The 21,913-nt window shown below is 43.9% G+C and overlaps 1 protein-coding gene across 1 annotated transcript in view; it reads right to left on the minus strand.

Annotated features, from left to right (window-relative positions):
- Positions 1-21,913, minus strand: part of myom3 (myomesin 3) — an 86,818-nt gene that overhangs the window by 53,401 nt on the left and 11,504 nt on the right. The window contains exons 6-12 of the mRNA XM_068006672.1: positions 21,476-21,520; positions 17,267-17,407; positions 12,979-13,140; positions 11,319-11,460; positions 10,254-10,453; positions 2,164-2,214; positions 218-345 (exon numbers count right to left, since the gene is read on the minus strand). Of these exons, the coding sequence (XP_067862773.1) occupies positions 218-345; positions 2,164-2,214; positions 10,254-10,453; positions 11,319-11,460; positions 12,979-13,140; positions 17,267-17,407; positions 21,476-21,520 (869 nt within the window). The remainder of the gene's footprint in view (positions 1-217; positions 346-2,163; positions 2,215-10,253; positions 10,454-11,318; positions 11,461-12,978; positions 13,141-17,266; positions 17,408-21,475; positions 21,521-21,913) is intronic.

Genomic DNA, 21,913 nt, shown 5'->3' on the forward strand with positions numbered 1-21,913 from the left:
GATCCAAACCCCCTTTTTTCAGTCTGCAGCAGCACAAAATATAATTTATAAACTATGTTATCCCTCAATCTACTGTAATAAAATCAACAGCAGTCCCCCCAGGTCAAACTCTTTTAGTGATGTATTAGTCATTTGTTCAAAAAAGAATGAAACTATAACTTCCATTCTACATTACATCACTGTTACTTGCTGTTTCATTGCACACTTTTCATTTCACCTTTTCCACATAGTACATCAGTGGTTCTCTGCCACGAGGGCATGGCTCATTCCAGCAGAGGGCAGTGTATGTTTGGCCAATTTCGGTAACACGAATGTTAGTTGGAGGTAGTGGGATTCGGATATCACCTAGAAAAGATAAGGTTTAGTTCATGAACACTTTAAGGACTTTGGAACTCTGACTTTCAAAGTTACAAAACTCCAATGACTATTATCCTTTTACTTATTTTTTTGAGTCATACCCTTACTCACTTTTATTTATTTTCTCTATTCTTTATGTCCCCCTAATTCTATGTATGATGTGGAGATGCCGGTGATGGACTGGGGTTGACAATTGTAAACAATTTTACAACACCAAGTTATAGTCCAACAATTTTTATTTGAAATCTACAAGCTTTCGGAGGCTTCCTCCTTCGTCAGGTAAATGTTTGACATTTACCTGACGAAGGAGGAAGCCTCCGAAAGCTTGTAGATTTCAAATAAAAATTGTTGGACTATAACTTGGTGTTGTAAAATTGTTTATAATTCTATGTATACATTTTGATCAAGAGTTAGGTAAGTAACCCACTCCAAGCCCAGCCTTGAACTGAAATAAAACCAGAAAATGCTGGAAAAGCTCAGCAAGTCAGGCAGCATCTGTGGAGAAAGAAACAGAGTTAACGTTTCAGGTTAAAGTCCTTTCGTCAGAAACAGTCTTGAACTGATGTGAGGAGCTGTACATGGCTGCCTTGGATTGTGCTGTCTTCTGATATCCTCTCCCCCCCCCCACCCACTCCACCTCCAGCCCTGTGGATTGACATTGTCTTCTACTAGCTGGATGAGACGAGGAACTCAACATGGGTTTCCATAGGCATCGCAAAATCATACACATATTTATAAAGAGAGAGCTTATGATATTGCTGCACCCAACACACAGAGGAAACCTTTGCCTCATTTGAGGAATCAATGGCTCAAGTCATGTCCTACAACTCTATCAAAAGTCATTGGCTTTAGCTCAGCTAGTTGTATGAGCAATACATTTGATGGGAAGAAGTAGTTTCTGAAAATGAATTGCATTGTGCATCAGTTCCGTAGCCCTTATTAGGCCAACATCACCATGTGGAGTATTGTGCTCAGTTCTGGTCTTCATATTATAGAAAGGATTATAGAGGCATTGGAGAGGGTGCAAAAAAGATTCACAAGGAAGATACCAGAACTGAGAGGATATCCTTATCAGGAAAGGCTGAACAGGCCGGGGCTCTTTTCTCTAGAAGAGAGCCGGCTGAGGGGTGACCTGATAGAGATCTTTAAGATAATGATAGGCTTTGATAGGGTAAAGTCGCAGAAAATGTTTCCACTTGTAGGGGAGTCCAAAACTAGAGGTCATGAATATAAAATGGTTGCTAATAAATCCAAGAGGGAATTCAGGAGAAACTTCTTTACCCAAAGAATGGTAAGAATGTGGAACGCATTACCACAAGGAGTAGTTGAGGCAAATAGCATAGATGCATTTAAGTGGAAGCTAGATAAGCACATGAGGGAGAAAGGAATAGAAGGGAATCCTGATAGGGTTAGATGAAGTAGGGGGGGAGAAGGCTCGTGTGGGACCAGTTGGGCCGAATGGCGTGTTTCTGTGCTGTAGTTTCGATGTAACTCAATGTGGTTTACTTCACTGTGTCGTGTGCTATATATCTATCAATCATTTTATGATATCTTTGCAAAGCATAACAAAAACCAATTTGTAAAGCAATTGCGGAGATTTTTGTCATCACTGCCTGGATGGTAATCTGATGGGGCGGATTTCCCGCCTTTGTAGAACCTGTCTGATTTTCATTCTATTGATTTTAATGGAATCAGGCATGGTTTACAAAGGGTGTGTGATCTGCCACCAGATTACTGCCCAGGCAGTGAAGACAAAAATCTACTCCAATACCGTTCACCTCCTTTGATTCAGTCATTCAAACTTACTTTCAAGCTCATCTTTAGTGATCACTATCTTGCCTTCATCCAGCTGGATCTCTGCAGGTATAAAATGAAAATAAACCACTTGCATTTTAAGCATTATACCAATTGAAAATCAACAGTGAATCACCACTGTGAGCCATGGACTGCAATTGATATGTTAACAGGGAAACAAACCTGCACACAAATTATTATTTTAAGATGAGATTGATCCATTAATATATTAAAAAAAATTTAAAACCATTCTCCGAAAATGTATTTGTCCTGGCTTTAAAATAATATATTATTTAAGATCTATGATATTTTAAGTATATAGAAAATAATAACTACATTTAAGCAGTGAAGGTATGACATTACTTATTTCACTCTGTTTAATTACTGTGAATATTAGGTAGTTGCTTCTGAGTCCTTTGGCCTCAGCATTCTTTGGTCACCTACATTCTTAGGTCACTCTAGTTGTCATGATATCTTTTTCCAGTTAAGATGTAAGTGTAAATTACTCATTCACTACACACAGATTTTTCGAAGTGCGGTCCTGTAGCAAATTAATGGGCGGAAGAGCCTTAAACACATGCTGACCTTTGCACGTGAAGTCCCAAAATGCATTCCTAGCACTCAAAACTCTGTGGGGTAAATTTTAACCCCCAAAAACGGGTGGGTTGGGGGCAGGTGGGCAGTAAAAATACTCAGTTTTCAGAGCATCCGCATCCCAGCTCCAACGCGCTCACTTCCGGTTTTGACCTAGACCTTTTTGGATGTGCACGCGCTTCTGACACCCAGAAGTCCTGCTGGCACTTAAAGCCAGTGGGCCGATATTTAAAGGGCCAATTTAGGTCTTTAAAGTACTAAATCCTATTGACTTTTTGTGTATTGAGTTACACAAACGATTTTAACTTCTCCTGAACGTGTCTCCCGTGGTCTCTAAGATATGCCATGGAAATGGAGGTGAGTTGCAGCCGACCCTCATTTGGACTTTTAAACCAGTGATTGACACATATGAAGAAAAGGTGAGTTTTTGCACACTTCCCTGTGCCACCGTTCCACTAATGCTGGAGGTGGACTCCTCCATCCTCACCGCTATTGTGGCGAGTGTACGTGGCATGTTTTCCAATACCTTGCACAGTTGCTGCCGTACCTCAATCATTCTCAATCTCAACGATGGCCCCTGGGGTTCAGCATCTGTGTCCAGCTGAACAGAGCTCGGAGAGGAGTGCGTACCTCGACGCAGGCTCTCCACAACTGCCCCTGCCACCGGTGTCTGCTCGTACTCACTTATGAGTGGTGAATAACGAGGTGACAACCCAACTATCTGCCCACCATAGTGCAAGTATCTACGCTGGTGCATGGCTGGATGTGATGTGACGGTGCACCCTCAGCGGAGTGGAGCTCCTCTGAGGAATCACCCTCTTCAATGCAATGTCCCTCCTCATCGATCCTTGAAGGCCCTGGAAGAGAACTTAAAGCAATATTAAAAATCATCGCAGAAGTTAGTTTGCAATGAGCATATTGAGGTGTGCAACAGGTCAATCATTGATAACATCAATTCATGATGCGTGTGAAGGATGTTAAAGTTCTGTCACCAGCCATTTGCGGGTTGCCAGTCTCGCCATCTCTGACAGCTAGGTATTCAACCTTGCGGCTGAACTCCAACGCCTCCTCCTCTGCCTCTGTCAGGGCCACTATTTGTGGTGGCCCCCCTCCAGTCCTACTCCTCTTCCATGCATTCTGCGCTCTCTTCTACAAGCGGAGAAAGAACATACGTGAGAGAGAGTGAGGGTGACATGGTCACCCGTTGGATGCATTGCTTTGGGTGAGGCTGCCAGTGAAACAGATGCATCAGAGGGTGAGTATCAGACAGATTTATCACATTGCTGTGAGTGGGAGTGGTGGGTTCACAAATGGGGAGGCGAGGAAGTGCATAGAAAGTGAAGGTAAGTTGATAATGAAACTTCAGTGGGTGTGAGGAGTGATGTGATGGAGTAGGCTTGACAAGACAGAGTGAGAGTGGGTATTGCACACCACAGAATGTAGGTGAATCAATAACTATGCTCACTTTTCTTGACCTGGTTAGGTCATTAAAGCACGTCCTGCATTATACCCACAAGCTTGCCACAGTGCTTCTGCTGCTCAGCTCGTCTGCCACCTCGAGCCAGGCCTTTTTGGTGGCAGAGGCAGGGCGCTTCCTCTGATCAGCTGGGTACAGTATGTCCCTCCTGCTCCTTACACTGGTCAGTAGCAACTCAAGCAAGGAGTCGTTAAACCTTAGTCTTTGGCATATCTGCATTTGCTGGAAAATGTGCCGAGACAATGATCAGGAAGCTTGTCATTAAAGTTGAAGCCCTTGAGGGACTTCAGTTACTTGCATAGACTGGAGAAGCTGGGGTTGTTCTCCTTGGAACAGAGATGGTTGAGAGGAGATTTGATAGAGGTATTCAAAATCATGAAGGATCTGGATGGAGTAGATAGGGAGAAACTGTTCCCATTGGCAGAGGGGTCAAGAACCAGAGGGTATAGATTTAAGGTGATTGGCAAAAGAACCAAAAGTGACATGAGAAAAAACATTTTTACACATTGAGTGATTGTGATCTGGGATGCACTGCCTGAGGGGGTGGTGGAGGCAGATTCAGTTGTGGCTTTCAAAAGGGAATTGGATAAATACTTGAAGGGAAAACATTTGCAAGGCTACGGGGATAGGGCGGGAGGGCGGGGCTAACTGGATTGCTCTTGCCCAGAGCCGGCATGGACTCGAAGGGCTGAATGGCCTCCTTCCATGTTGTAACCATTCTATGATTCTATGAAATCCTAATATCTGTTAGTGTCAATAACTTAAGGACATATGAAAATCAATGTGAGCATGGATGTAAACTTTATATGTGGCCCCTGAGGCTTCATGGTACACACAAAGACAATAGGACTGCACACCCCCCTTCCTAAAGGACCCAACAGCTTTTTGACACATTCCTAAGGGACAGAGGGGGAGAATATCCATGGGATTCTCCCGATCTCCCTCTGTAACTTCAGCAGAAACTGTCGACAAACAGTGTAATTTTCATTTTTAGCCGTTTACACCATTTTTCCTGGGTTCCACCAAAGTTATACCAGTAGATCAGGAGATCCACCATGAAAATTCCTGGTGCGACTGTTCAGGATGTTACAGAATGAGTGATATCAGGGGATGTTCACTGAAAAGAGCAAATTGGATGGGGGGACGGAATTAGATCCAGATGGAGGAGAAGGCAAGGAGGAGAGGAAAGGAGGACAAGAAAGAGGAGGGAGGAGGGGAGGATGAGAGAGGAGAAGGAGAAGAGGAGGAGGGGTTCAATAATATTGGGCATAATTTTAACATGGCGGCGGGAAATCAGTGGATGGGTGAATAGTCACGTGGGAAACCCGGAAAAAGTTTCTGCGCATCGGCTCGAGCGATCGCGACTAAATTGAAGGCCCTTAATGTTCCTTCCGGGTTTCACATCTCCAAGCTGTGCAGCGGGCGTACTGCGCACCTGAATGGCAGGCTATGAACTGGAGTATTTAAAGGGCCATTGCAACCATGGATTTTGAGGGAGAAAGGAGGAATCTTCAGAGATGCAGCATCACAGGTGTGAGGCAGCACCCCGATTTAGCGACTCCTCGCTTGAGTTGCTATTGGCTGGTATGAGGAGCAGGAGGGAGGTACTGTACCCCATTGATCAGTGGAAGCACCCTGCTTCTGCCACCAAGAGGCATGGATGGAGGTGGCAGAGAACCTGAGCAGCAGGAGCACAGTGGCAAGGTCGTGGGTACAATGCAGGAAGCGCTTTAATAATCTAACCAGGTTAAGAAAAGTGAGTACAGTTACTGATTCACCTACATCCTGTAGTATCCAACACCCCTACACCCCACTCTGTCTTGCCAAGTCTACTCCATCACATCACTCCTCACAGCCACTCAAATCTCATCATCAATTTACTGTGCATCATCAATTTTCTGTGCACTTCCTCACCTCCCCATTTTTGAACCCGCCACTCCCACTCACCCCAATCCTGTGCAATGTGGAGAATCTGCTGATAGACACTCTCTGATGCATCTGTTTCATTGTCAGCCTCAAGTGAACAATGCATCCATCGGGTGACCACATAACCTTCACTCACACGTTTGTTCTTTCTCCCCGTCTAGAGCGCAAAATGCACGGGAGAGGAGTAGGACCAGAGGGGGGCCACCACAAATAGTGTCTCTGACAGATGCGGAGGAGGAAGTGTTTGATTTCAGCCACAATGTTGAATACCTGGCCATCGGAGATGGCGAGACTGGCAACCCGCAAACGGCTGGTGACAGAATGTTAACATCAATCACACACATCATGATTGACCTGTTGCACACCTCAGTATGCTCATTGCAAACTAACTTCTGTGATGATTTTTAATATTGCTTTATGTTCTCTTCCAGGGTCTTCAAGAATCGATGAGGAGGCACGGGCCATGGAAGAGAGCGATTCCTCAAAGGAGCTCCATTCCTCTGAGGGTGCACCCTCACTTCACATCCAGCCATGCACCAGCTCAGATACTCGCACTTTGGTGGGTCCTGTTAGGCAGATAGTTGAGTTGTCACCTGGAGATTCAACACTCGCAAGTGTGAACAAGCAGACACTGGTGGCAGCGCCAGCTGTGGAGAGTCCGCATCGAGGTCGCACTCGTCGCCAAGCTCTGCTCAGCTGGACTCAGATGATGAACCCTAGGGGACATCGTTGAGAGCAGGAATGATCAAGGTACAGCTCCACTTTTGCGAGGTAATGAAAAAGATGTTGCGCACATTCCCCACAAATGGGGATAGGATGGAGGAGTCCAACTCCATCGCTAGTGGATTGGTGGTGCAGGTAAGTGCGGGAATGTCTTCAGTGGAAAGAATGGCAGCCTCCACTGAGCTTCAAGCATGGCTCTCAAATGAGTCTATGCAGGCCATGACAACAGCTATGAGGAGTTTGGATGGGAACAAGTCTGTCCCTTTAAACAGACAGACAGAAACTTCATCCATGGCCTTAGAAGGTGCCACATCTCCTCACCAGCCTACTGTCCAGCAGATTGGTGGGAGTGATGTTGCACCGGCCTGGAAGAGGGATGATGACGATGGGGAACATGGAAGTGTGGACGCCACTCAAAGCACTCCCACGTCTCACCCGTTGCCCCCCCCCCACAACCAGTACCCACAATGCTGCCTCTTCTCCTGATGGCCCAGTCTGCCCCTGAACAGGTGCAGGTGGAGCAGTCTTTGGCAGGGCCGTCATGGGCTCCAAAACGCAGAGGTCGTACGCCTAAAGCATCTATGCAGTCGGGGCATGAATCTGAGCAATCTGCCACTACCTCTGCTAAAGCCACAGAAGATGCACCATGTAGAAGCACTGGGAAGAGGAAGGCTAAGGTTTTGTAATCACCAAGGGTACGCACAAGGATGTCTGACAGACTGTCATGTTTTTCATTTATATTTGTTTTTTGTTAAATGCACATTGAATGTTATACTTGTCACCACCACTGCCACATCTTGCACATTCTTGAGTCCCTTTTGTGAAAGCACCCTTTCATGTGCTTCATCATGAATGGCAAGACATGGGGCCACCCATTAGGTGCCTGTACAATGGGTGTATGCGTGGTTGAAGGACTGTTTTGTGCTAGCGGGGGGGAGGAGGCTGGTGTTGGTGGTGGTTGTTCCAGTCAGTCTGAGGAGATCACTATTTTCAGTTTGCAGATCTCCTTATGAGAACCTGTTAGGTATGAGTGAATCCCTGGCATCACGAGCATCCATGTGCGCTGCTGCTGTGGCGATGGGTTCCCCGTCTTTGTCCTCCTCCTTCTCATCGTCTTCTTCAATGTAACCGGCAGATGCGGATGCTTCAGGAGTGCATTTGAGCTCTCCATCTGTAACCCACTCTGCTGAGCAATGTTGTGCAGGGCGCAACACACGACTATTAATCTGCACACCCTCACTGGTGAGTACTGAAGGGCTCCCCCAGATCAATCCAGGCAGCTAAATCTCATCTTCAGCATTCCTATGGCTTGTCCAATTACAGACCTGGTGGTGATGTGATTGTCATTGTACCGCTGCTGTGCCTCGTTGGTGAGGTTTCTCACAGGTGTCATGAGCACGTCTGCAGGGGTTATCCCTTGTCTCCAAGGAGCCATCCCACAAGTGTGTCTTGTGCATGGAAGAGGGCCGGGATGTTGGACTCACGCAAAATGAAGGAATCTTGGTAGCTGCCAGGGAGTTTGGCACATACCTGCAGGAATCTCATCTGGTGGTCGCAAACCAGCTGCGCATTGATGGAGTGATATCCCTTTCAGTTGATGAACAGTCCTGGCTCATGTGCAGGTCCTCAGATTGCTACGTGTGTGCAATCAATTGCAGCCTGCACCCGTGGGAAGCCAGCCAGAGAGTTGAAACCCACTGCTCTCTCAGTCTGGCTAATGTCATCGCAGGGGAAGTTGACGTAGTTGGATGCCCTGGAAAACAAGCCATCCGTGACCTGTTGTATATTTATGTGCAGACGACCAAGAGACCCTGGAGATCTCACCATTGGCACCCTGGAAGGATCCGGAGGTGAAGAAATTGAGGGCAGTGGTGATTTTAACTGCGATGGGCAATACGTAGCCACCAGGCACAGACGGGCGCAGCTCTGCATGAAGGAGCCTGCAGATGTCTGCGACCACCTGGCGACTCAATCTGAGCCTGCGTAGGCACTGCTCTTCAGGGAGGTCCAGGAAGCTCAGCCTCTGTCTGTACATCCTCTCACGTAGGTAGTGACTTCTGCGACCTCGGTCTCTCCATTGGTCCCCTCTCTGCACTTCTCCAGGTTCTTGTGGTGCACCTCTGTCTTGTGCACCTGCAACTCCCAGAATTGCATGCCGTGCCTCCTCCTCAGATGTACTGTAGAATAAATCCATTGTGCCCCCCCCACCCACCCCCATCCTGATGTTGTCAGTTTGAGGGAGTCCAAAATGTAGGCAAATATGTTTGAACACAAGAATTCTCAGTGTGAACAGAGAAATCTCAGTCTAAACACAAAGAATTCCCAGCCAAAGGTTTGTCTGAGAGAACTGCTGCAGCGAAAGCTCACCTTTTCTTCGCATGTGTCAATCACTGGTTTAAAGGTCCAAATGAGGGTCGGCTGTAAATCTCCTCCATTTCCATGGCGTTTTTCAGAAGCCACGGGAGACACGTTCAGCGAAAGTTAAAATCGTTTGTGTAACTAAATACACAAAAAGTTAATCCCCTTAAATAGTTTAAATGCCTAAATTGGCCTTTAAATATCAGCCCGCTGGCTTTAAATGCCAGCGGGACTTCCAGGTGTCAGAAGCAGGTGCGCATCCAAACGTGTCTGGGTTAAACCCGGAAGTGGGTGTGTTGGAACCGGGATGAGGTCCCGCTCTGATTTCTCAGAATTTTCTCTGCCCACCCACCCCCAACCCACCCGCTCTTGGGGGTTAAAATTTACTCTGTTGTCTCACTGGAACTGGAGGGGGTTTAGCCACCTTCCTCTCTACCAGTCCCTGATATCGCCGTCAGTGGAGATGGGCGATGAAGTGCCCTTCCTTCCACCATTCCCGGAGTTCCTTTTGTGCAGGGGAAGGTTCGAGCTGCCCTCCCCTCGGCCAGACCCAGATTCCCTTCTCAGCAACTTGGAGGGGTGTGAGCCGCCCTTCACTCATTTATAGTACTGACTTTGCCCCATTAGCTATTCCATGATCTGATTTCAATCTCAGCGGGTGAAGGGAAAGTCTCTGAGGAGCACTGTATTTGATTTGTTGCGTCCTGTGAAGGAGGAAGCAGTGGGAAACAATTGAGGGAGAATGCCGTTTTATAGCCATTTGTAGCTCAGATAAGCTTGGTGGCAGAAATAAGCATCGCTGGTAGATCTGGGAGGGGAGGGGGAGGGAACAAAGACTGTCTTATAAGGTTTCAATGCATTTTAAGATCAAATGCTGCAACTCATTCATCATTTTTCATGTAATAGATGTTACACAAGTATGCCTATGTAGAATAGTTCAATTCTCTCAAGATAGTCATTTTTGACCAAACATTCAAACAAGGCTGATTAAAATGAACGATTTGCTTCTATTGATTATACATACTTATTATTCTGTCTGCAGCAGTAGGATCGATTGTGGTCACCGGTTCAGACGGCCGAGAAGGCCTGCTGATCCCTGCGCTGTTGAGTGCCCGAACACGGAACTGATATATTTGGTTTTCAGATAGGCCCACAATAGGAAACTTGCACAATTTCTCAGGAACGTCATTACACTGAATCCATTTGCCACTTCCTACCTCACACCTAAAATCACAGATCAAAAAAACATTTGTGCTTTGCCAAGAAACCACAGGTTAATTTGCATGACTCCTTCATGTTTAATTGAATTATTTAGGTCTGATAAATAACGTAATTCTCAAATGATTTGGAATTTTGTCATTTTCATAATGAATAGTTTAAAAGATGATATAATTTACTGTGTGTGTGTTTTTCCCATCCAGGTAAAACGGAGAGCAAATGGGACAGTTTCCTAATTTTACCCACTGATAGCATCAAACACTTTAATGTAAGGAATGACACCATGGTTTGAAAGGCTTCCATGCACTGTCTTAAAAAAGCACAGTGCAATGTTTCCATTCACAGCACTCTATTCATATCATCTATGTGAGTGGGATTTTGAGCTATCAGTGTTGTCAAATTGGGATAAGTTTTATGCTGCAGTCTCCCATTCCACAGTAAATACAGCGACGGTCTCATCTCAATATAACTGAAATATTTCTGGAGCTAAAATAGGCTTTGATCCATTGAGATGTATTACTGAAGAGAAAATGTTATAGCCACTGTACTAAGTTGCCCAAACAAGTGCCAGCTTTTGGCATCTGCAACACCCATCACTGCAATGACTCCAATGCTGGTACTTGGTAAATGCTGGCAGCCTGCCATTGATCTAAAACAACAGATACAGCACTGTGTTTGGTATTGGCAGCCATCAGCGATTATTGGCAGCAGAGCTTTTGATGACCTGGAATTGAGCAGTTGGTGAGGGATATATTCATAAATCTGGTCCCCAGCCAGATTTTACACAATTCTGCTGTTGATTAAGGTAAGCAGGGCTGTCTGATGAAGTATATTCCATGAAAGTGAACAGACACAAATGACCATTACCAACCTATCAATGAAATAGCCAATCACCGGACTCCCTCCATCAGCACTTGGTGGTTTCCAGGTAATAAACACATAATCTTTGTTAACATCACGACATTCCACATCCAGCGGTGAACCTGCCGCTCCTGGTTCTGCAGCTGGAGCATCTGTCGGAGAAAGAATGTGGCATTGTGCACTAATTAATTATAAATAAATATATAGATAAAGAACAGAAAGGATTTATCTCTACAGTAAAAGCAATCACCTTTGATATGACTCCAGAGTTTTGCCTTCATTACCTGGAAGAACATTCTCGGTATTAATCTCTCTTTGTGTGAAGAAGTGAAAGCTGATAATAGTTGTTGGTATAACTTGAAAAAGTGCACAGGATTAACCTTTTCTATTCTACTTACTATCTTATATACTTCTTCAGACATCTCTTTTTAAGGCTGAAGAGTCCAAATTTTTCTAACCTCTCCTCACAACTCAGTCCACTGACACCAGGGATTAGCTCCAGCAACCTCCTTTCCACCATTTTCAAAGCTTAGGTGCTTCCTGTATATTTTGGTGACCAAAAATAATTGCAGTATTCACCATTTCAAGGTGTATCCTGGTAAGAGAACTCTATAGATTCAGCATCGTGAACTCAATCTTAAATAGCTCTATTTGTTTTGTTAATTGCTGATCTGCAATGACTGGTCAAGGTCATTATAGAATCTACTATCACTGTTAAACCTTATTCAGTTTCTCCTCTAGGTAGTTCACTTATATACATATATCTGTATTAAACTTCATCTGCCATAGTTTGGCTTGCTTGCAAATGTTGTCTAGGTCCTTCAGTTGATCCTCGACTGCTTCAACAGATTCAACTGCACCCCCCTCCCCCTCCATAATGAACCACTAGTTTAATAACATGAGTGAATATCACCAAATTACAGTGGGTTTCTGAAATCAGGTCATTTATTTGGACCAGAAACAGTATAGTCTTCAGCACCAATCACAGGTCACTTTACTGAGTATATCCCCCCAGCCAGACATTGCTCTCCTATCCAGTGCCTGCTACTTCCTCTCTTTCAGCCAATTCCTTATCTACCTGTTTTATCTAGAATACTCATTGTTTTAAGCTTCAGTCGCAGTCTTTTCTTTGGAGTTTTATTAAAGACTTCCTGGAAGTCTAGGTACGCTATATCATATAGGCTGGTATTTCATCCGTTCATCCCCATATTGTAAATCGTATCAATTCATTTCAAAGTCTACGAAACTTCACACATTCCTATAAGAATAAGAACATGGAATCACACCCCAAAAAAACTGACCAGCCAATCATCAGAACTGCCGAGAGAGGGGTCCAGTAGGACAAATTTCCCAGAGTGTGGGTGTCCAACAGTGATTGATTATACCATTGAATCAACTAAAGTGCTGCAGAGATCTATATACCATAGTTATAGAGCACAAGCCATACTCTATAATATGAACCTATCCAGAATGGCTTGCAGGCAGGAGAAATAATAGCATCTCCAATGATGACAGAAAGTGCAAAGTAACAAGGCCAGTGTTCCGTAAAACTCCATTTATGGTAAACTATAAATGTACCGCTTTAAAACAGGATACAGTTTCCTCGTGAAGAGAAACATTAAAAACTTCATCAGTATGCAAGTGTAAAAATTGTTGTACTTGTTTCATACCTCTGACAAACACATATCCACTGTGTTCCTTATAGCCAGTCTGTGTAAGAAGACACATGGTATAGAGGCCCTCATCTTCCTTATGGATGTGAGTGAGAGTTAATTTGGTAGACTTATCAGAGCTCTCAATCTTTACCCACTTGGACTCCTTCAGCAAAATACCTGTAATTACAATAACTATTAAAATCTGCAACCTTAGTCACAAGTGGAATATTCATTTTTCACAACATTAGTAATTATTTTTCTGTTTTCCCTTCCCTTTAAAAGATTATTTATTGCATCCTATCATAGCTATAAAGATGGAGAAGTTGGCCACAGAGTCTAAATCTCACATTTCTGTAGCCCTCTGATCCAGATGACAGGAGACTGACATAAGTCATCCCAGAGACCTACCTATGGTGCTCTGATGGAAAGTCCAATATTTCATTATTCCAGTTGGTTCAGCTGTTAGATACACTGTGATTTGACCTACAACATCTAGGACATGAAGTTTACTAGGGGATCAATCACTTTTAGTTTACTTCAAGCTTTTTTGTTGATGACTTTTGCCCCCATCAAGGTAAAGGATGATGGTGCCTGTGAATGGCCATCTTTCATCAATTTTTTTTCACCCATTGTCAACATCAAGCACTCTTGTATTAGATGTAACATGGGTTAGATGCATGATAAATAGCCCCTCTGAAGTCCAACAATGTACCTTAACCCTAACCTGAGAGGAACAGTCCTACTGCACCCCTGTGACTTTTTCATTCCCCAAACAAATTACTCTTTTGACTTTTTGGCGGCAGTACTGTCAAATAGCACCTGTTCCTACCAAATAATAAGCAGTTTTACCTTGTTGGATCGATGCTCACAAATTATGTTAAGAGTGCCCAAACTAATTTCACAAATGATTCTTGCGGAGAGAGAGAGGAGAAAAATAATCTTCCTTTTTACTATTGAGGATGGGATTTGAACCTAAGTTACAAAGGCAAAAGTGACAGCTCTAATCCACTGTGCCACTCTTCTTTTAAGTCTTTTTTTAAAGTTTCAATATTATAGCTATTATTTTTTTCAATTTGTATTTAGTGTTAAATATTCAGTAATAGCCAACCCAAATATCTATTTATCTGTAAAAGTTTTATATCCAGTACATTCCTGACACAACACAAAGTGCCACATTTTAAATCTTGCATTCTTGAAAGTGTATGTCACACTCGCACGAGATTGATTGAAATATCACTTTCATAAAATATTGATAAAGCACAATTGAACAGGTATATACAGCAAGTGGGAACAAAAACTACCAATTGTGAAGTTCAAAAGCTACTAATCCAGAAATATCAATCAGTAAACATCTATCAACAGCAAGAAGGAGAACGGAAACCAATGAAATTATTTCAAATACTTTTTGAAAATCTTTTTGGCCACTGTTTTGTTTTGTCACTAAGCTGAGGACAGCGGTTTCTAAAATAGTAAAGACATAAAAAAATTAAAATCACTAGAAAATTAACAGATTTACCTGTAGAGGTAGCTTTTGTGTGTTTTCAATAGTGCCATCGTTTTTCATCAGAGATCTTACTTTCGCTGACAAGTTTGGGACTTGAGTTCATGGGGCTTCCCAGAGCTACCACTGGCAGCTAAATAAAGAAACTCAACAAGGTAACAGACTCAGAATGAATCAGTGTCACTTTGTGTGAGCATGCTGTGGACAAAACTCCTAGAATGCACAATGTCAGTCTGAAAGCAACCTGTGCACTTCAACTCTCAGAATGATGCTTCAGGTCCTTGACTTTCTGAGGCTAATGAACAATATCACACTTTGGATCTGGAAGGTGCATCACACACCAACTTTGTTTTCAGAATTGACAAGATTAGCAATGCCAGGACATCCTGTTTGTAAGCTCCGTCCCCTGCTCTGCAGTCCAGGATGAAAAAGGTCTGAGCACTGATAGCACTAAAAGCTATTAGGACTGAGCAAGTAAATGTGAATTCAGGTTTTGTATAAAAACAGTGTAAAGCATGAACAGAGGTAACTTTAATGGGAAAATTGATGTGAGTAGCTTTATTCAATTATATTATACAACCAGTGTTAAATGCACACATTATTTATGTGACTTAGTAGGTGCGAGAAGCAAATTTACTTCTTTATCTTTATGGGCAAGGAATACATATTGTTTATTTAATTTCAGGAACCCATCAAAAAACACTTAAATTCAGTCTCTTGAGCAGATCTCTCACAAACATCTTTCCAAATCCTTACAATGGCTATTTCCATTCTCCTCCATAACTACAGCCCCTTGAAACAGTTTAACCTTTGTCTTACAGTGAACAATACAGGAAATATAAATAAAAATAAAAGCCTTGCAACTGGCAGACATTCGTCACACTTCAGATGTCACACTTCAAAATATCAAATATAAACAAAAGAGGGAAAGCTAGCCATTTTGTAATGCCTTTTCTGATGTTGATAACCTGCATCTCCAAAAGGGTAGGCATTGAGGATTTACAAGCAGCTCCCAACCTATAGAATCTTCCCTCAATGATAACCCTTTGATTAACCTCAGGATGTGCCTATTTAGACTGCTTATCACAAGATGTATCTCGGCAGTGGCCTTAAAGTTAAATACAGCTCTATCTCAGCAAATAACTGTTACAAGTGTACTCCAGACCCCAGATTACCTGTGGGACAGCGACTAGTTGTGCTGTACGAAGCAAGTAAACAAGATGTGGATATCATCACCTCCTGTTTAGATAATGCCAAAACATTCTGAGGGTGAAATTCAACTTCAGTGGGGGCGGGAAGGGGGGTGCGCAAAACGGGCAATAGTGGATCGGCCCATGTTACATATCCAACCCGGTTTTCCTCTCCGTCGAAGTCAATGAAAAAGAAAATTAGCCGGAGTGTATAATGGGTGACTGATCCACTGCTGCCCATTTTGTGCCCCCACCGAAGTTAAATTTCATCCTCTCTATTTCCCAGCTGTACACGTAGCTTAAGTGTTGCATATAATTTGCTGGTGAATGTATCTGGGGCTAAATGAATACAGGCACATAGTTTACAAAAGCCTGATTATAGAGGCTTCTTTAGGAGCTGACAAACAGTATTGTACAGCAAAGGGTGCATTATAGAAAGAGTTTATAGAATTTCTCTACTAGAGAAGAATTCATAAGTTTTGTATGCCACATTAGAAGTTGTGTTGTGCAAGACAGTATTATAGTGAAGGGTTAGCATATTTCTGAGTCATTTTGCTTGTAAGAAACAAATTGATTTAACATTTGCTTTGTTAAAGGAAATACAGCAGATTTTCTCCTTTCATTTGGATACAAAAGATCACCTGGGCAGAGCACATAGAAGAAGGTTCTCATAACCGAAACTGCCCAATTTGCATCCGTGTAAATTAATGGGTATAAAATTGGGTGGGATCAGTTATGGGGCTCCAATTGTCCATGGCAGATTTTCTCTATGCATTCCGCCTAGGTGATCCTTTGCACTCAAGCATAAGAGGAAAATCTGCCTTAATGTGTTTTAATATTTCCAGGCTTGGTTTCCTGATTTAAATTTTGCTAAATAGTTTGCAATAATCACATTATGATATTATTCATGTTAAAATATTATTTAAACCACATGAGGGCTGAAACAATATTTAAAGATATAATAAGGGGTCGTCCAAAACTAAGGCCCATAAATATGATAGTCACTAATAAATCCAATAAGGCATTCAGGAGAATCTTCTTTACTCAGAGAGTGGTTTGAATGTGGAACTCACTACAATATGGAGTGGCTGAGGCGAATAGCATAGATGTATTTAAGGGAACCTATATAATTACAAGAGGAAGGAATAAACGGATATGGTGAAAAGGTGAGGTGAAGTAAGGTGAGAGGAGGCTTGTGTGGACCATAAACACCAGCATAGACCTGATAGAATTTACAGGCTATGTCATTCTATGTAATGTACCAAGAGTTTATGTTACTCTGCTAGTTTGCGAGGAATAGAGCTTAACCTTAGACAATTCTACTTTATAATGTTCATATAGTTAATCTTGCAGATGATATGTCATATAAAATAGATAAACTTTGAAAGTTGCAAAAAACATTCACTACTTATTAAGTATTATATTCAACACGTTTTTAAATTTTGAATGTAAATATCATTGCGGCTTAGAGATGTTTAACATGTCTAAACCTCCAGGGATAGCTGCATAGAATGGGTTCAGTTACAGTAAAACATCTTCTTTGTAGTGTGCAACAAAGAAAAGTATAGGTAGAAATTTACCAGTAAAAAATGAAATTTCAAAGAACACTGACCATCCCTAAGCCAGCAGAACTCTCCCCGGCATCTTGTCAAGGTTGACGAAAAGGTGCAAATCAGGGCTAGAGAACCGCCCTCTTTACCAAAAGAAGTTTCAAACCCATCAACAATGTCAATATCTGGCTCAATGTGAGTGGCTGAGGAAAACATGAAAGAAGTACAGTGGTTAGTTTCAATTAATTTTACACATATAATTTACGAATAAAAGCATACAGTGCAGTGACGGAATCAAAGAATGTTACAACATAGAAACAGGCCATTCAGCCCATTAAGTAAGTGACTAGGGAAAGACTGTTTCCTCTGTTTGGGGAGTCGGAGATGAGGGGACCAATAATTAAAATTGTCACTAAAAAAGTGAGGAGAGAGTTTAGGAGAAGTTTATTTATGCAGTGCATTGTTGGAGCATGGAATACTTTGCCACAGTGAGTAGTTGAGGCATGTTTTAAGTGAAAATTTGATAAATATTTGAAGCAGAGGAAAATACAAAGCTATTGGGAGAGGCCAGGGTAGTGGGTTTAGTTTTAAATTATTCCAGCATATGATGAGCCATATAGCTTTCTTCTGTACTGTAAACTTCTATGTTTCTGTTGTGTATGGCTTATTTTTGTATATAATTGTGTAAAAGACATCCATGTATGTCAGCTTGTGCAAAATGTTTAATGATTCAAAGCCAAAATCAATCAGAAAGAAAAAGGTTATTGCTTTCATTTCTCCCAACAAAATTGTAAAGATGTTTTGTTATGTGAAAGGTGCAATATAAGTGCAAGCTATTGTTGCAACTATCCTAAACTTTAAATGATACAATGACTATAGTTTTTAAAAAGTGTTACACGAGGAAGGCATGTTATGACAGTGACCATATCTCCAAAGTTTCTGCCAGCACCGAGGTTTCTGCCAACACTGCTCTATAGACATCAGGTACACAGAATACAGGACAGAAAAACATTGCAAAATTCACTTCCTCATCACTGGACAGGCAACTTGTTTCCAACTGATGTAGCACCTGAAAAGAACCTGATCAACCATGACTGTTCATCATTAGCAACTGTTGGTGAACTCTTAGTCCTGGCCATGGCTGGCATAGATAATATGAAATAAATTGCCTTTCGACCATGACTAGGTAAACCAACAAAGCGGAACTGTTGGGCTGACACAGTTAAGAAGGAAAGAACTTGCATATATATAGCACCTTTCACAATGTCCCCATGAAGCACTTTTGAAGTGTCATCACTGCTACAATGAAGGCAAACACAGCAGAAAGTTTCTGCACAGCAAGGTCCCACAAACAGATAAATGACCAGATAATTTCTTTTAGGGATGTTGGTTGAGGGACAAACATTGGACAAACACTGGGAGAATTCCCTTGCTCTTCTTCAAATAATACCATGGAATCTTTTACATCCACCTGAGAGGACAGACTGACCCTCAGTTTAATATCTCACGCAAAAGACGGTACCTCTGACAGTCAAACACTTCCTCAGTACTGCATTGAAATATCAGCCTAGGTTGTGTACTTGAGTCTCTGGAGTGGGGCTTAGAACCCACAACCTTCTTACTCAGCGTTGGGAGTGCTACCAATGGGCCAAGTCTGCTATGTTGTTAACCTAACCATTGACTCTGAGTACAAACCAATTTGGAGCATAGGCTGAAGAATTGTTTGTGTATATATTACACATGACTAAAAAATCAATCAGTCACCGTGAAAGGCTGGGGAGCATTGAGTGAGTTAGCAAGCAAGCAGTGTCTGAGTCATCCATGTTCATGCTGTAAATGAAGATTATCGGATTGAAATTATGCTGTGTAATATTAATACAACATATAATAGTGCATATGTTTGAACTATTTTTGTCTGTTATTTTACCAAAAGCATTATCTATATAATTCAGTTGAATTTCATATAAATGTGTTAACACTTTGGCTAATGTTGCACAGCATTATTTTAGCCCACAAAAGTTTGAAATAACATATAAATTGTTTTTTTCTACATTTAGACTATGATTATATAAACCAACATGATGCTCAGCCATCTGAACAAACCAAAGGTAAAACAGATACTATGGCTCAATTTTCGCGTCGGGTTTCCTGCGGGTTTCCAGCGGGGGGGGCCCCCGAAAATCCCGATATCCGGTCACGTGACCGGATCGCGCCGAAATCCCGGCCACTTCCGGGTACCGCGCTGACGTGCGGGGCTGCGCGCGCAAGCCCCGCTGGTGGGAATCCCGCAGGCAATTAAAGCCAGCGGGGTTCCACTTGAGAGTACTTACCTTGCTTGTTGAGGTCATTAAATGAGCTGAAGCAGCTGTCAAAAGAGGAAGTGTGGGATTTTAGGTTCAAGGCAGTGAGTTTCACACACTGGGGGAAACAGTCTCTCTCCAACCAGGCGTGTTGCAGCCAGCAGCCTGTGGCAGGTGCCAAGGTGCACTCCACGGGGGAGAGCCCTCACCCACGCAGGAGGCCACCGCGTCACATAGGGCAACCCCTGCCCTCCACCACCCCCCGCCAAGCCAGAGGACAGACCGACACGAAACCGCAGCCCCAGTCCGAGGAACCACCCACCTACCCTGCACAACCCCTCAGACCAACACCTGCCAGATGGGTGGTGCATGGACACCCTCGGAGGACGAACAGCATGACCAGCCCCAGCGGCCTCGCAGTCCACGCCGTCCGCCGCAGAGACGTGGAGCCCCCCAACACGGCGTTGTTGCACGCCCACCTGCACAGCAGGAGGGAGGGCTACCGCAGGGAGAGACGCATCGCAGAGGGCACTACCCTCACCACAGGGTCCACAGACCGAGGCGCAGCTCCCCGGACCTCTCCGAGCAGCAGTGCACAGGGAGGCGCAGATTCGCTCGACATGTAGTCGTGGAGATCTGCAGGCTCTTTCATGCCGAGCTGCTCCTGGCTGGCCCCAGCACCAACTGCTTACCTGTCGCTGTCAAAGTCACCACTGCCCTCCACAACTTCTCCTCCGCATCCTTCCAGGGTGCAGCCAGCTACACCGCCGATGTCTCTCAGTCGTCTGCGTGGAAGAGCCCTGCAAATACACCTGCACCTACTCTGCAGTAACACGATGGGTGGCATCAGTGGTGGGTCCTCATAGTGATACCCAGGAGCGGGCATTATTGGACACAACGGACAGGATTCGCGGAGACATGGCAGTGGTGGTGTCAATATAATGTGTGCTGGTTGTTGCTCTGAAATTCAATATAAGGAACACCCAGGACAAACCCTCAGACACCCTTGTGCACCCCCTTCATGCTGACGACACGTTTGCCTTACGCTGCCTACTGCACATATGTGATGCATGCCCTGTGGCTGCAGCACAGGTGGTGGCAGGTTGAGTGAGGCTGGCCGTGAGGGAGATGCACAAGAGGGTGAGTATGGGATGGAGCAATGAGATTGTATGAGGATTGGGTCGCGTGTTAGTGGCAGGATGAGTACTGGCGAGGTGAGTAGGTGGAGGTAAGATGAGGATGGGGTTTGAGTGGGTATGAAGGGTGATGTGACAGAGTAGTGTTGGCGGTGCCGAAGGAGATGTGGGGTGGGGGCAGTGTTGTGGCAGACGGAGTGTAGGGGAAAGACTTCGTGTTCTCACTGTGGCTGACCTACTGCGGTCATTGCAGCGCCTCCTGCACTGTATGCAGGTGGGCGATATGTTGGTGGAGCAGGTGACCCCTTCTGCCACCTCGAGCCAGGCCTTCTTGGTGGCAGAGGCAGGCCGCTTCCTCCCGCCCGCCGGGTGGAAGATCTCTGTCCTCCCCCTCCTCCTCACCCCATCTGATGATACCTGGGGTGAGGCATCATTAAACTGGGAGCAGCCTTCCCCCTGGGCTGCTCCATGCTGCAATTTGTTCCATTGGTTGCAGCATCTGTCAGTGGAGGACTGCCCCTTTAACTAGAGAGCCTCCAGCTGACAGATCGTACTGCGCATGCGCAGCCCGACCGACGCGCAGGCCAGCGCCGCGGACCCCGGAGGAGCAGGTAATTGATTCCTATCAGTGTGTTGCCTGCTACGATCGCGCGGGCAACCCACTAATTTCACCGAGCGTGTTGACCACGCTCCCGAAACCCAACCCGCCGGAAACCCGCAGGCCTGGTAAAATCGAGCCCTATGTTTGACTGAATCATGACAGTCCTAGTTTACAATACCATAGCGATGACCACTCCTGAAGGGGTTAACTATTCCAAATCCATTGGTCACTTACGTTCCAGCATGATAGATTCACCTCCTGAATCCGAGTCTTTATATTCTGTAAATCATCACAAACACAGAAGGTGAAGGAATTTTGGTAAATACAAAGATATATTATCAGCAGTAGTTCAAACACTAGGAGGAAAAGGTACTAAAATTGCTAAGTATTTTGTATGTAGTGTATGTTTGAAAGCACATGGTTCAGGTTGCACTCCTCTGTTCTGTGATATTTTCTACTTATTCAGAAGTTTTAACTGCTAACTTATGGTTTTACTATCAATTTGTTTCCTTTTCTCTACCTCTTTTCTGCTTCAATTTGTGGAAAGTTGTACCTTACACAAGTCCAATAATTTCAGCCCACTCTGAGGAAATATTATGCAATAGGCAACATCACAAAAAACAAAGCAAATGCACAATAATGATGCAAATGTCTGCAGGACATTTCAAAACA

This window comes from Heptranchias perlo, chromosome 26 (genome assembly GCF_035084215.1).
Source record: "Heptranchias perlo isolate sHepPer1 chromosome 26, sHepPer1.hap1, whole genome shotgun sequence".
NCBI classification, from domain to species: Eukaryota; Metazoa; Chordata; class Chondrichthyes; order Hexanchiformes; family Hexanchidae; genus Heptranchias; species Heptranchias perlo.